The 16,066-nt window shown below is 48.1% G+C and overlaps 1 protein-coding gene across 8 annotated transcripts in view; it reads left to right on the plus strand.

The window, feature by feature from the left end:
* The window catches only part of ATP10B (ATPase phospholipid transporting 10B (putative)), a 282,836-nt gene that overhangs the window by 245,854 nt on the left and 20,916 nt on the right, over nucleotides 1-16,066 (plus strand). For 7 of the 8 annotated variants that reach the window (XM_032465150.1, XM_032465147.1, XM_032465151.1 and 4 more), the window contains 4 exons: nucleotides 4,629-4,950; nucleotides 7,766-7,842; nucleotides 9,151-9,276; nucleotides 15,712-15,912. In XM_032465150.1, the coding sequence (XP_032321041.1) occupies nucleotides 4,629-4,950; nucleotides 7,766-7,842; nucleotides 9,151-9,276; nucleotides 15,712-15,912 (726 nt within the window). Of the gene's footprint in view, nucleotides 1-4,628; nucleotides 4,951-7,765; nucleotides 7,843-9,150; nucleotides 9,277-15,711; nucleotides 15,913-16,066 lie in introns of those variants that run through there. The other variant, XR_004314267.1, reaches the window with a different exon arrangement.

Consider the following 16,066-nt stretch of genomic DNA (forward strand, 5'->3'; position numbering starts at 1 on the left):
GAGTAAAACCCAAAGGGAATGATACATGAAACCAGCATGTTTTGATGGGAGAGAGAGAAAAAAATAGACCGCAGTTTTCAACTTGAACAGGTTGTGAGTGACACCGGGCGAGGTTTGCGTGAAGTCTGAAGAACTGTATTTAAAGCTGTAACACACTTTTCCATTTAGGAGGGAAGCATCGATCTTCACAATGCAAACTGCAGGCAGTCAAGTTCCACTGTCTTCTTGGCTGATGGATATGGGAAGCTGGCCGGGCATTGTGTGTTCCCACAAGGGGGCAGGGATTGGGGTGGACGTGGGCAGGTAACAAGGGAAGCACTGGATTGCAGGGGTGGTGGGCGGAGGGCACCTGGAGACCTAGAACATACCCTGAGGAGAAGGATGGAGAGAGGGAGGAAGATGAGAAAGGGAAGAAACAGCCCAGAAAGAGAGGCAGGAAGGATGACGGAATCTCCCTCCTCCACTTTTGCCTGAGGCTGATCTGGACCCGGAACTGAAGTTTGTAAGGTTTCAATTTGGTTTTCATTCCATGAAGAATCCACATGCACATTAAATAAAAAAGGTAATGCACACAGATAAAAAGTGCCAGAGGCCCTTTAGATGAATTGGAAAAATCATTTACTTTCTTGTCAGGTGCGCAGGCTATGCTATGATTAGATTAAACCCCAGTGAATTTTCAAAATGAAAGTAATCTCGGGGAAATCTTGGCGTTAATATCATGCTTAGGAAAGGAAGTAATTAGCAGCTTGCTTGGGTGCTTGATCCCTGTGACAGTGTGGACGTCTGCCTGCCCCGCTTGCCATGGAAATTCCATTTGCAATGATCACTTTACTCCAGCTGATCCCAGGGGGAGGGCGTCTGCATGGCCGTGAGGTGGATGGAGTGGGCTTCTGGGGGTTTTGTTAAGTGCAGTGCATCCCTGTAGAAAGTTGAAGATGTTGGTTGATTAATTAGCCAAAGTTCCCAAAGAACAGTGGGCCACATTCCATGTTGAGTTCGGTCACTGTCAACAATTTTAAAGCTGTCTGCAACCTTCCAAGATGGTTGCTGAGTGTTGGACCCTGCCCACACCCCTGGGCCCACTAAACCTGAAACATTAGTCTTTCTCATCCCCTTGAAAAAGTAGTGGGTGCACAGATGCATTAAGATAGAAACTGGGGAAATCCAATCCATTCTGAATCTCAGATTTCTCTACACTCCAGTTTAATGTAATTGCATATTCGGTGGATGTTTCTTCCAAGGGTTTGAACCTGCCTGATTAACTATAAATTGATTTAGGGCTACTGTTTCTTTGTTACGTATCTTAAAACTATAAGCAAGACCTCAGGGTTCTCATTCATGTGTGTTCTGACTGCTCCACCGACCAGTCTCCCCAACTCTGCTGAGGCCTCCCTATTTCCTGAGACCCAACAATGCAGAAATTAGGCCAGCTAAACCCCTACAATTGCCTCATAAGCGTTCAAGCAAAAGGAAGAGCCACACGTCTCTCACTTTAAACCAAAAGCTAGAAATAATGATTAAGTTTAGCGAGGAAGGCACGTTAAAAGCTGAGACAGACCAAAAGTGGGCCTCTTGTGCCAGTTAGCTAAGTGGTGACTGCAGAGGAGAGGTTCTTGAAGGAAGTTACAAGTGCTACTCCAGGAAGCACACGGACGGTGAGGCAGAGAAGCAGCCTTATTGCTGATAGAAAGTGTGAGTGGTCTGGGTAGAAGAGCAAGCCAGCCACAGGACTTCCTCACCCCAAAGCCTAACCCAGAGCAAGGCCCTCACTCTCTTCAATTCTGTGAAGACTCGGAGAGATGAGGAAGCTTCAGAAGAAAAGCTTAAAGCTAGCAGGGGTGGGTTCATGAGGTTTAAGTAAAGAAGCCGTCTCCATCTCACAGGATTGCAGGATGAAGCAAATGCTGATACAGAAGCTGCAGCAAATTATCCGGACGATGGAGCTAAGGGATGTCACAAAGGTGGCTGTGCTACATAGCAGGTTTCAGTGGAGACGAAACAGCTTTATGGCCTTGGGGAAATATGCTCTCTAGGGCTTTCATAGCTAGAGAGGAGACGCCAATCCTGACTGTCTTGTTAGGGGCCAGTGCAGCTGATGACTCTAAGTTGAAGCCAGTGCGCACTTACTGTTCCAAAAATTATAGAACTCTTAAGAATTACGCTAGATCTGCTCCTCCTATGCTCTATAAATGGAATAACAAAGCCTGGATGACAGCATATCCAGATTTTTTCTGAGACCTACTGCTCAGAACAAAAGATTCTTTTCAAAATATTACTGCTCATGGGCAGTGCACCTTCGTCACCCAAGAGCCTCTGGCAGAGACGTGTCACAAGAGCAACGTTGTTTCCACGCTGCTCACACAACATCCATTCTGCAGCCCACGGGTCAAGAAGTAATTCCAACTTTCAAGTCATTAGTTAAGAGATACACTTCATAAGGCTCTAACTGCCATACGTAGTGCTTCCTCTGATGGATCTGGACAAGGTAAAATGAAAACCTTCTATAGAAGGACTCACCATTCTAGGCGCCATTAAGAACATTCATGATTCGTGGGAAGAGGTCAAAATATCAACATTAACAGGAATTTGGAAAAAAGCTGATTCAAACCCTCATGGATGACTTTAAGGGATTCAAGTCTTCAGTGGAGGGAGTCACTGCAGATGTGGTGGCAACAGCAAGAGGACTGGAGTCAGAAGTGGAGCCTAAAGATGTGGCTGAATTGCTACAATCTTCTGATAAAACTTTAATAGCTGAGTTGCTTCTTATGGTTGAGCAAAGAAAGTGGTTCTTGTAGATGGAATCTACTCTTGGTGAAGATGCTGTGAAGATTGTTGAAATGACAACAAAGAATTTAGAATATTACATAAACTAAGTTGACACAGCAGTGGCAAAGTTTGAGAGGATTGACTCCAATTGTGAAAGATACTCTACTGTGGGTAAAATGCTATTAAACAGCATCACATGCTACAGAGAAACCGCTCATGAAAGAGTCCATCGATGTGGCAAACTTCAGCAACCACTTCCCTGATCAGGCAGCAGCCATCAACACTGAGGCTAGACCCTCCACCAGAAAAAAGGGAACAACTTGCCGAAGGCTCAGATGACAGCACTTCTTAGCAATAAAATATTAAAACTGATACATGGACGTTGTTTTTTCAGACATAATGTTATTGTACACTTAATAGACTACGGTGTAAACATAACTTTTACATGCCTTAGGAAACAAAAAAATTCGTGGCTCACTTTGTTGCAACAGTCACTTTATTGCGGTGGTCTGGAACCAAACACATGTTGCGTATCTCCGAGGTCTGCCTGTATGTAATGTGTGGCCACCCCACCCTCCGGTAGGGACCGTCTTGACCTCTTTCCCGGAGAAGTGCTTCAGGCATAACCACCTGCTCCTGGAGCTACTTCGTGTGCCCTGCACCCCAGGCTCTGTGCACACCCGGTTGCTTGCAATGCTGTTTAGCATCCCCTAAAGGAGGACTCCAGAATCATGAACTGTGGTTCTACTTAAGCAGAAATTATTCCCAACATTCTCAGAAGCTTCTAGATCCTTGGTCTCCAAACCTGTGATTTCAGAACAAACCTCACAGTCTTTTGCCTAAATCCTCACATTACCTGTACTGTTGTTGATTTAATGATTTCATTTAAATTGACTCACTTTGAACATTTTAGAATTTATTTTTAGAAGAATTTTTTAGCACTATAGTGAATGAATAGTCGTCCTCCCTCACCACTAAGAGAACACTGCTGAACAAAGACCAGTGTGAACAGAATAATGCTATTAAAATTGAGAACCCAGTTGACTGCCATAACTGTTGTCTGTCTTCATTTCAAAGTGACATTGACAGAAACAAGAGGTATCAAGAATATATTTAGATCCAAAATCTGTCTTTATCTTTGATGTAATCAAAAGTAGTGGAGGGAACTGATGGAGGAAATCATTTCCTTCACTGCATTTCAAGGTAAACATCAGAAAAAATAAGTTTCTTTAAATCAATAAGACTCACATGATCAGTTTTAACCAGTACTAGCAATGCATTTATATCAATGGATAAACACACAGTCAATGTATGTTTTTGTTTTGTTTTTTCAATTAAGAAGCCACAGTCAAGTCGTAGTGATCTGCCTCTACTGGTTGGATGATCTGGGGCCAGTTACTAAGGATTTCACTGCTTCTGTTTCCTCATCTCTAAACTAAAACCAGTAATACCCACCCTACCCTACCACACAGGAATGTTCTGAGTAACAAAGGAGAACGGAGATGACTTGTGAGGAATGAAAAGCACTCTGCCGGCATGACATATGGTTCTAATTTACTAATGTATCGATATTATTTATTCTGTTACACCATGCCTGTATCAGTCCCCATCTTGCTGAGCTATTTCCATTCCCGTTCCCAAGCTGTCTGTCCTATTTTGGCCATTAATTTGGTCCCAAATTCATATTGCTTTGATGCTGTTTGAAATATTGCAGAGAAATGTAAAACTCAGAGAGCGATTCGTAGGTCATCTCTTAAATGGTAGTGTTTTATTAACTATTTTACTAAAGGAGAAAGTGAGATTTTTAACCTGCGTTTCCAGTGTTGCCCACTAATACCAAATTCATTATTCTGCTCTTTTAGGAAACCTGTGAATCCATCCTCAACTTTGCACTGGAAGAGGTCAAGCAATTCCATGGACCACAGAAGCCGGACCGCAAGCACTTTGGGTCCTGCCTCCCCTCCGAGACACCGCCCCCCACCTTAGGAGCTACAGCCCCAGAGGTTGGGTTGGTCATCGATGGGAAGACATTGAACACCATTTCCCAGGGGAAACTGGAGAAGAAATTTCTGGAGCTGACTCAGTACTGCCGGTCCGTCCTGTGCTGCCGCTCCACCCCGCTCCAGAAGAGCATGCTCGTCAAGCTGGTGCGAGACAGGCTGAGAGCCATGACCCTTTCCATAGGTACCCATCCTGCGGAGGGAGGGGGCAGCCTGGCCCAGAGCGGGGAGGCCAGGTGTCACAGTCGGGATGCTCAGGCTGAGGGTCACTGTCTTAGAGGGAGGGAGTTCAATGTGGCAATCAAGACATAGCAGCCAGCAGATGAAGCAGAGGCTAAGAGTGGGGAGTGAGAACCCCAGTTCTCAGGATTAGCCGGTCCACTGAGGAAAAATCAGGACTTGGATGGAGGCCAAATCCAAGAGGAGCCTCAAGCTCAGAACATCCAGGTCGCTCAATGACAGACACTCAGGTCCAACTCAGTTCTGCGATGCAGACCATGTCCCCTTCAGTACTTGACACATGACACAATACTATGAACCTCAGATGTTTGTGGATTCGATATTCTGCTAAGTGTTGATGGCTGGTGGGGAGATTTTAAAAGTTGAGCCTTGTCCTGTGTTTAACGCTGTATGTTTGTTTCTAAATACAAGACTCAACACGATGCACACCCGTCATACACGCTGGCTTGTGGGTTGAGGACGAATCCTTGATAAGAGACTCAACTTTAACCGTGGTTGAGGCAGAGAGAATTAAAACTGTCCTTACTTCGAACCTTCTAGAAACAACCCAACTTGGTTCACCAGAATCTTCACAGTCTGGTCTCCCTGAGCTCTCCATCTTTCTCACCATGGCCACCATCCTCTCCCCAATCACTCAGTTCTCAGTGTTCCAACCAGATGAAACTGCTTCCCAGTTCGCCATGAGCCTCATTCTCTCTCTACTCCAGGCTTTTGCTCAAGCCGTCTCCTCTGTAAAACCTCCTTCCGGGCCCGCCTCCTGTTCCTTTTCCCTGGGGCTCCCGCGGAGCTATGATGCCTTCAGGGATGTCCTGCTCAGTAGGCCTGGTAGATTCTTAAGTAGAGGGACAAAGTCAGCTTCATCCCATGCCCAGCACACACCAAGCACATAGTAAACGCTGCTTTCGTTCAGGGACATTTTTACCGATGGTTCTCATCCTCCTTCACAGACATGGAAAGAGATTTTCTTTCCTGACATTTCAAATAACAGATCTCCTCCTTTACATTGTGTTTTTTTTGTTTTGTTTTTTCCTCCTGATCTTGAAGTAAAAGCAGTTCAAGACCAGAAGGGAAAAAAAAAAGTGGGGAGTGGACAGGAGAACACAGGGGGGCACAGCTTTAGCAACTGCATCCTAATTTTATCCCCTGAATTGTCCTCGTCAAAACTTGAGGACACACTCAAGGCACCAGCCCAGCACTGACTCGCTGAGGTCGGGGACTGGCTTAACGGCCGCGGCGGCAGCAGCAAGGGAGCCCGCAGAGCGAGAAATAGCGCGATTCCACACCTCTCCTTCCGCGGGCTTGCCAGCAGAAGAGGCTAAAGGGTGGGTTTGCTCTGCCCTGGGGAAGATGAAAATTATGCACTGCTATGCTGTCAAGGAAAAAAGGATCCTTAGAAAAAGAACGGCTACTTACAATGACAAAATTTTTAAGATGGACAACGTTCTGTTGCCAAATAATTAGAGGAAGAAAATTCTCTCTCCCAATTCCATATTCTCTAGAATGGTTCATGTGAATGTAGTGGTGTATGATTATGAGAACCTACTGGGAAAACAGGCTGGGGGCACGAGAACACGGAAGGCAGTTCAGTCCACAAACCATGGTTCTCAGTCTGAGTTCAGCCCACCGCGTGTTTCTAGAGAGGGGCCGAAGCACAGTTTCTGTGTTTTTAATTGTAAAATGTGTAAAAACTGATTTGCCTCTCAGCAGACCAGTTGTTCAGTTTTGCTTCTTGGCTCACAAAGCCTAAAATATCTATTATCTGGCCCTTTCTAGAAAAAGCTTGCTAAACTCTAGTCTGAAGGATAAGGCGTTGGGAAAAGCCAGGCTTGTGAGGAAGACCTCGCCGTGTAGCGCTGTGCTGTCCAGAATGGTTGCCACCTGCTGTATGTTTAAGTTTAAACAGACGTTCACCAGCCACATGTCAATAGTCATAGGTGGCTCATGGTTTTTACAGTGGGCAGTAAAGATACAGGACAGTTCCATTACAGAAAAAATCTGTTTGACAGTGCTGATGTAAAAGTTGGCACCTGCAGGTGTGTGTCTGTCCACGCCCTAACCTCCGGCTTCCTGAAACTGAGTCCATTGAATGGGCAACTCAATGTGACTAGCTGGACCTCCACCCAAAAACTGAGTCAGTTCCATTTTCCTATATTCAGAGACATAACTGAACACCGTCCCTGTCCTTGGACACCACTGACAGTCTCTGATGGTTTAGCTATCCAAGATTCCAGTTGTCTTGATAGGGTCAGTATTATAAGTTATCCTGAGCGAGGGAAGGTCTGCTGGCCCTGGAATTAGAAAGATCTTAGAGCCGGTTCTCCCGGGTCCCTTCACTGGCTGAATCACCCTTGCCGAGTCCCTGTGCTGCTCAAATTCTCTATTTGCTCCTCGGTAAAAAAAAAAAAAAAAAAAAAAAAAAATGTCCATGGTAACATCTGCAAAGGCCTTTTTGGCAAACTGTAAAACACTGCCTGTGTCTCATTCACCATTGTACTTCCCAGTCCCTAACATTGTACCTAGAAAAAGGACACAATAATTATTTGCTGAGTGATAAAGAAAAAGTAGGGCTTCTTGTCCAAAGAAGAAAAGACATCTCTTGCGCTAAATGACTGTAGTGATGACTTTTTCTGTAGGACTCTTCAGAGCAGCATTAAAGGATTCGATTATGTACAAATGGGGACACTTTAGGAGGCACTCATATAAAAATTCTCATTGGCACGCAGCAGTCGGACCATGACCTACACCCTCTCTCCTTTCAGGTGATGGAGCGAATGACGTCAGCATGATTCAAGCTGCTGATATTGGAATTGGGATATCTGGACAGGAAGGCATGCAGGTACTGTCCCCTTCAATTCTTCTCCTTTCTCTCTTAACTCTCCTTTATCCTTATTGGCGAGATAAGGAATTGCCCCACAGTGTTGGAGGAACTTCTCCCAGAGAGCTTTGCAGAATTATCATCCGAAAGGCAGGGGACTTCCATGCCTATTCATAACCTCCATCACCACATCCCTACTGCCTGGTCCTGCAGAACAGAGAGGGAGATCAAAGGCTGCTTGGCTTTTAACAGTCAGCTGGCTGTGTTCTGTATTCTAAAGCCGCAGAGTGCCCAACCGTTCAGGGGAAACCACGCCTTCCCCTGACTCCCGCTTCCTCCCTGTGATCTCCACCCACAGCCAAGGTCGTGGCGCTGTCTGTGAGCAGCGAGGGATGTAAAGACATTGGAAAACACGTTTCATTTGCCATTTCAGCCCTGATGGCCAGATGGGCCTATAAATTGCCTGGTTCACCTTAAAAGTTTACCCAATTTACTCAAAACTTAGCTTGGGACAAGCATATGAACTTGAGGTGCTAATGTTTCCCCATTAAGACAGACGCCACTTTGTGATTCTGAACCACGAAACAATTACATTCTCACCCCCAGTGCAGACATTAGGCACGGCCTATATTTGTTGGTGAGTGTGCCGTAGGCCAGCAGTCTCTTCACACGTGACGTTTACTATCCCATTAATTTCAGCAGTCGCCCCACCCTGTGTGTTAGGGATTGTTATTCCATCGTTTTCAGATGAAGAAACTGAGGCTGAGAGAGGTTAAACACCTGGACCAAGCTTCACAGCAGGATGTGCAACCAGGCACGTCCAAGCCTCAGACTCTTCAAAGTCCTATGACCTGGGTCTTGTTCTGAGTAATCCTAGGGGCCGAAGACACACTTCAGCTCCACGGAAGGGAAGAGCTAGCCAACCGTCAGCTCCCCCGGGGAGTGAGCGAACGGCCTGCCTCAGGAGGGGCCAAGGGTGTTCAGGGGTTTGAGGGTCACTTGCTCGGAAGCCCCTTCTGTCTGGTGGAGCATCACATCTGGTTGCCAGTAAATGCTTGTTGAATAAACAGAAGGAGGTGAAGGGCCAGACCAGACCACCGGTCTCCTCTGGCCTGCCTTTCTTGGATTCTAGTGAAGTTTGGATTTCCCAGAAAAGAGGGTGGGGTGTCAGAGACCCAAAAGCCACTCAAGGGTGCTACCTATGAGAAAGGGTCTTTCAGACCCTTCCAGCTATGGCCTTGGACAGAGCACGGCCCTCGAGGGAGCCTGGGGTGGGGCGGGTATTGGCAGCCGTGGGGGGAAGCTGATGTCTCCGCTCTGCCCTTGCAGGCCGTCATGTCCAGCGACTTCGCCATCTCCCGCTTCAGCCACCTCAAGAAGCTGCTGCTGGTGCACGGCCACTGGTGTTACTCGCGCCTGGCCAGGATGGTGGTGTACTACTTCTACAAGAACGTGGTGAGTCACCCTCTGGTCACCTCCGCCCACGGGACCCTGGGAGTCCCTGCCAGGGGGGCCCAGCTCTTCCCACCAGGACAGACAGAGTGTCTCAGCATAAGGGGGCGAGTCCGGCCGATCTGGACTTTGAAGCCTGAAGCTGTCCCAGACTAGCTCAGCGACCTTGGGCAAGATAATTCAGTTCTCTGGGTCTTAATTTCTTTGATAAAATGAGGCTAATCCTACTTTGTGAGCTTATGGTGAAGACTGGCAACACTGTCTGGAAGGCACCTGGCAGGTTAGGGGCAGCAGCATGAGTAGAATTACAAGCATGGACTGTGGAGTCAGATCATATTTGGTTCAAATCTAGGCTCCCGCATTTGGTAAATCAGCCTACACCTTAGTTTCCCCACCTGTAAAATGCAGATGCTAATAGCACTCTTGTCATACACTTGCTATGAGGACGAGGTGACAGCTTGTGTAGAAAGTGATCGGCAGGTAGTGATCACCTTATGAAGTCAGCAGTTCTTTTTTATCATTGTTGCTGCTGTCATTGCTCTTCTGGGGGCTCTATAAATGAGATGTCTTTTCTGGCTGCAAGGAAGAAAGCCCTGAAGAACAGTTAGCCTGACTTATAGCTTCGGTATCCTCCCCAGAGAGAGCCACCAGCACAAGAGCCCCACCCCGCCCCTTGGGAGAGGACAGGGGGAGGTCTGGGGCTGGAGTCATTGGCTTCCACTCAAAACCCAACACATCACTGCAGGCTCACCAGCCTTCTCAACAAGGACCTCTAAATCAAATACCTGTTCGCAATAATGTTCAGAGCAGGGTGATCATCTGGGTCTTGCCTAACTCTAGCATACTCTGTGGGCTTGAAAGAGTTGCTTAACCTCTCTGGGCCTTGGTTTCTTCATCAATAAGATAGGGAGGCTGGGATGCTCTGTCCGTAGCAGTGTTATCGAGAGGCTTCAGCGTCTGAGCTCTGGGTAGCATGTAGCCGAATACAAATACAATCATATGAAGATATTATTGTTTCTCCGAAAAAATATGTTTATTTCTGTCTTGTTGATAAGGGCCCAAAGCAGGCACAGATCATCTGAGGTATTAAAACCACCAGCGGCACTTGTCTGCAAAGCCCTTGATTACCAATGGGTAGAGGAAGAAGTCAGAACATTGCCACACTCAGGGAGGGAACAGGGCCTGAGGTTTTCATTATCTAGTTCAAGGACCTTTGAATAATCCCAAGAGACTCTAAACAGACTCCAACTCCCGTTTGCATAAGGAAAAAGCAGGGATTAAGTCCAGGCTGATGGAAGAGAAACACATCGGCCAAGTGCAGCTACAAAATGGCTTTATTTTTTTCCATCTTTTTTCCATTCTCCCACGCCTGCTTTCAGGCACTGTCACAGTTACTCTGACTCAGGACTAAGCATTTTTGTGCCAAGTTCAATGTATATGCATGACAAAAAAAAATAATATAAATTCGATAAACTGGATGGTACTATTATTTCAGCAAATCTATGCAAACAAGTCTCTATGTGACCTCCAAGACTGTTTACTTAGAATTCAAAATGCCCCCATTCAATGTTTTTTTTCTCGCCTTCAAAGGAATTGTTCTCTCAAATAAGCACAACCTCTTCTCCACATTAAATTTTTGAAATAGAAAGGAAACATTTCCAGCCAGCCATGCTTTCAGAGCTGAAATGATATTTATTTCCAGCCCAACGCTCGGAACTGCAATACTGATGCCGCATCATCCCCCCCTTGCAATTAGAGGGCAGAGAACTATGACTTCCACATCCCAAACCAATTTCGGACGGGATTAAAACCCCACCTCCTCTGGAACGTGAACAGTGAATTAATCACCACACTATAGCTGCGTGGGAGCAACAGCAGGCGCCCCATCTCAGCGATGCCATCACGGGGTTCAGGGCGTCCCCTCCGGGGTGCAGGGACTCCAGCCAGGCAGAGCAACTGGCAAGGAGCAAGGTCCTCCCACGACCTGCGGAGGAAGGAAGCACGCGTTCATGGTAAAACTCCAGGATGAGTCTTAGGACAACAGAACCACCACGGTTGACTTCTTTTGTTCAGATCGTTCTGGAACGTCTTCTGGGTCAGGAACACTAGCAGGCCCTGGGTGTAGAGCAGAGACTGAGACAGACGTGGTCCCCGCTCTCATGGGGCTTACAGTCTAAATCAGGGTTCAGCAAACTTCTTCTGCAAGGGGCTGGATGAGAGAGGTTTTCAGCTTTGTAGTTCGTGCAGCTGCTGTCACACCAGCGCACCTCCACCGTGGCAACATGAAAGCAGCTTTAGACAATATCATGTGCCACTGAATCCATGTGGCTGTGTCCCAGGGAACCTTCCTTACGGCTTGATTTGACCTGCTTGCAGGATGTAGTTTGTCATCTCTGGGTCCCAGTGCATCTTGCTTCTCAAAACGTGGTTCTTGGAGCAGCAACAAGAGCATCGTGTGAATGCGACTCATGTGGACCTTAGAGACTGACAAGCACTAGTACAGGGAAAAAGAAATTAACATTTAAAAAACATTTTCTTCGATCTGTCTCCCCAGAGGAAGGTCAGGGCGCTACAGACATATCGCCAGAAGACTTCTCAACCTAATGAATCCAGAAGGAAATAGCAGTTAAGCTATGGCCTGAAAGAAAAGGAGATTTAACTGTGCGTTGACCAGTTTCCTGGCTGAGGAGGAGAGGTGTGACAGCCGAGTCCTGACAGGAAATATTTCAGGAAGTTTATTTATAATTTTATAGCATACGTTGTATCGAATTCCAAAATGAAGTGTAAGCCGTTTACAGTAAAAACACAAAATCAATAGGGAAGTTATAAAGAAAATATAAAAAAGTGTAGGTCAGGAAGCGCAGAAAAGGGAGGAGGAGGTGGGTCCCACCAGGAACCTAGGATGAGATGCTGAGTATTGAATGTCTGGTTAGAACAAGCAGACCAGTTCTCCAGGAGAAACACTTTCTCTTTGCTCTAAATTCAGACAGAGGTCAACTTGTCAAGCAGACCTTTAGGAAAAAAGTCACATGACCACCATCAGAAACTTGTCTTCAATGGCATTTTTGTAGGAAATGAAAACCAACTCCCACAGAGTCACTCTTTTTTTTTTAAGTAACTCAATAAAAATCAACATTAAAATATAATTCAGTGAGGACATCTCTATAGGAAACTGAGCCAACGGTGTCCAAGCACGAACACCTGATTGCTTCCACTAGGGCTTAGACAAAGCCCCTCAGTGCCTCTGGTGTGCACAGTGTAGGGCGGGGAGCTCGGCAAATGCTAGCTCTCTGCTGCCTAGGTCGCCAGGGTTCTCCGCACACGCCTGTTCTCGTGCTGATGCCCTGATACCCAGTCCTGCCTGGGGCTGTTTGGCATGAATACCCACCGCCATTAAGAGAGAACTTCCCAGGTGCCAGACACACTGTGCTGGGAACTTGCCATGCCTGTGTAACTGTAACAGCTAGCTGTAGGGCGGAGGTTAAGAGCAAACGTGTTAAGAGTCAGACTGGGTTCGAATCCCAGCCCCGCTCTGCTACTTAATAGCATTGTGGCCTTAAGTGCTATTAAGCTCTCTGAGTGTCTTCATCTGTAAAATGAGAAATTGCCACCTAACTCCCGGGGTGATGGTGTGCAGCAACGAGTTAATAGGTGTGAGGTGTTCAGAACTGCACCCTGTACATAGTAAATGTTTCATTTGTCCGGGCTAAACTACATGATGATGGTGACAGTGACGGTGGCCATGACAACAGCAGCAGGTGCTGACAGCCTCGGGGGTGGGGACGTTTATTATCTGTTTTATAGACACACAGCCACGGGCCAGAGCCCAAGTCACGCAGATAAGGCAGCCAGAGTCGAGATGGGACTCCGTTCCAGTCCACTGCCCTCACCACCACGGCACTCGGTGCCTCCGAGAAACCCAGCCATGCTCTTCCCTGTATGTTGCCAAATCGCTTGAAGGCAAAGGTCACCGGGATACAGGCAGCGTGCTGTCTGCTCTCCAAGCGTCCCTAGTGCCATGTCTCAGCGTAAACTGTTCAAGAAATGTCACATGATATCATCACGTTTGGCCATGGAGCCTCAGCCTCCCCGACCCTAGCGCCGGGGACTGCCCGTCTTCCTTCCTTGGCTTCGGCTGTGGCCAGAGCGTGGGTGAAAACGGGGTCAGGCGCCACAGCACCTGCTGGATGGCAAGACTGTGCACCTTAAAAGACCAAGCTGATGCTCAGGGTCCGGAGAGGAGAGCTCGAGGGTTGGAGGCAGAAGGAGCAGACCTACACTGTGACCACTGGAGGATGCCCTGCTGCCTCTGGCACCCGCGGCAGAAAGCGCCAGCCCGGCATTCTGTGTTCAGCGCCACCCTGACACGGCGCCCTGGGCTGGGCCTCTCCCGCCGTGGGATGGAGGGCTCTGGACCAGGGCGCTGCAGACCGGGCTGTCGTCTCAGAACCTGAATTCACGCTAACAAACACATCCACTTCCGTAGTGATTTTGAGAGTGGGCTCTCAAGCCAGAACATCTGGGCGTTGCTGCTTACTAGCTCTGTAACCCCAGCCCTGTGGTCTGAGCTCGCTGAGGCTCGGTTTTCTCAGCCGCAGGGTGAGGAGAGCAGGGACTGCCTCGCAAGGCTGTTGCGTAGATTGGGTGGGTCAGGACGGACGCAGGAAGCGCTTTAGGAGTCTCTGTTGCTGTTACTGTTGAATCGCGTGTAGATGGCGTCACTTCCAGCCCTGGCGTCCTCGGAGCCTACAGCCTCACGTGGCAGTGCCAGCCCCTACTGGCCAGCCGAGGGACTGGGGTGCGGTGACTCACCCCGGCTGAGCCACTCAAGCCGCCTCTGTGTACGTGGAGACAAGAGTTACTGTCTTACTCACCCAGCAGGGAGGAAGGGGCTGGACGCCAGCACCAAGACTTCAGCACTTCAATTTTTCTGAAACCCACCGTGTCAAGGGCACGAGCGGCTGCCGTTGATTTGCCCAGAGTGCATTTCAAACCTACCTGCAGCACAGTAGCAGACGAGCCCTCTCTCTCCTAAATCTCCTCTGAGAAGGACCTTCACCGAAACCCGCAGGAGGAAGGTCCTCGCGGCATCACGAGGCTGGAGGAGGGAGGAGGCGACCAGAAGCCCCGTGGCGGCAGTGGAAGGGAGCCCGGCTTTCAGACAGACAGACGCACGGTCCGGGGTATCTCAGGGCACGGGGGTCTCTTTCAGAGCCAGGACAGTTCCCACTGGTTATCTGGGCAGAAGAGCCAAAGGATGGGGCTCCCTGGCGGGAGGAATCTCGGTCAGCATTGTCACTGCATCATCCCGTGACGGAGCTGAGAAGGCGCGGGCGCGGCTGAAGAGGAAGAGCTTTAACAAGTCAGGTGCTGGTTGTGCCGCTTTCTAGCTCTGAACTCGGGCACAGCTCAGAGCCTCAGATTCCTCATCTGTAGAGTGGGGATATAATATTAATAATAATTAATATTATTACCAAGTTGTATTATTGAATATAATAATGCATAAATATAGTGCTGTTATATTAGCAATAACATTAACCTTGCTGGGCTGTTGGGACAAATTATAATACATACATATTGTACATCTGCTAACGTACTGTATGCTGGTACACTATGATCTATCACACACCGGGCGCCAACAGAAGCTCAGGTAGCAATTATGGTTTAATAATATGAACGTGTTAATAGTAATAGTAGTAGTATTAAATAAATAATAATATTATTTATAAATAATAATTATATATTATTTATTATTATTAATATTATTACTATTAATAATAATAAATAATAATTAAATAATAAATAGGCTCTTCAAAATGCCCTTCTCTGGTGGGGGGGGGGTATTAAGTGGGGAAGACGTTTGAGAGCAGCATAAAGCCACACTTTGGCATAAGATTTTCTCCTTCCCCCTTGTGAGTTGCGTGGCCATGAGGAAAGTGTGGTGAGGTCAGGCTTCCCGCCAGTCTTCCCAGCATCGGGGACACCCTTTCCTCTTACCACACTGCTAGTCACAACTGCTGCCTTTCGGGATCACGTGCCACGGTGTAGGCTGCTACTACTCCCCTCAGGAAGATGGCAAGGTGATGTTCAGAAAGGCTAAGCAGTTTGCCCAAGGTCACACAGCTAGCACATGACAGCAGGATTCGAAACCAGTCCTCTCTGCCTCCAAAAGCCTATGGGCTTGGCCGCCACAGAACACTTCCCTTAGCAAACTGGCAGGGCTCCCCTCCGCACCTGAAGAAGGCTCACAGTCGGAGTAGGAGTCACGGCAGCCGTCACTGCGGGAGGAGTGCGGTTACCCCCACCCTCACACCCCTGCCTGGCGCGAACGAGGACGCTCCGAGTGTGCGGGGAGTGATTGTCAGAGGCTCCTGAGCGGCGCTTGGGGACTGGCTGCCCGCGGGCCCGCATTCACAAAGCCACCCTCTCTGCCTGCAGTGCTACGTCAACCTGCTCTTCTGGTACCAGTTTTTCTGCGGCTTCTCGGGCTCCACCATGATCGACTACTGGCAGATGATCTTCTTTAATCTCTTCTTCACCTCCTTGCCGCCTCTGGTCTTCGGCATCCTGGATAAAGACCTCTCTATGGAAACACTGCTGGCGCTGCCCGAGCTGTACAAGAGTGGCCAGAACTCCGAGGTAAGGGGCTCGGGCTGGCAGGGGGCCGCTGACCTCCGACTCCTCCCTGGAGGTGTCAGAGAAAGAGTTCTGGGCTGGGGGCTGTGTGTCCTGGTCACCGCTCTGCCACTGGCCTCCCACGTGACCCAGGAATGCTCCCTCTTCCTGGCCTGTT

The sequence above is a fragment of the Camelus ferus genome, chromosome 22 (assembly GCF_009834535.1).
Source record: "Camelus ferus isolate YT-003-E chromosome 22, BCGSAC_Cfer_1.0, whole genome shotgun sequence".
Lineage (NCBI taxonomy): Eukaryota > Metazoa > Chordata > Mammalia > Artiodactyla > Camelidae > Camelus > Camelus ferus.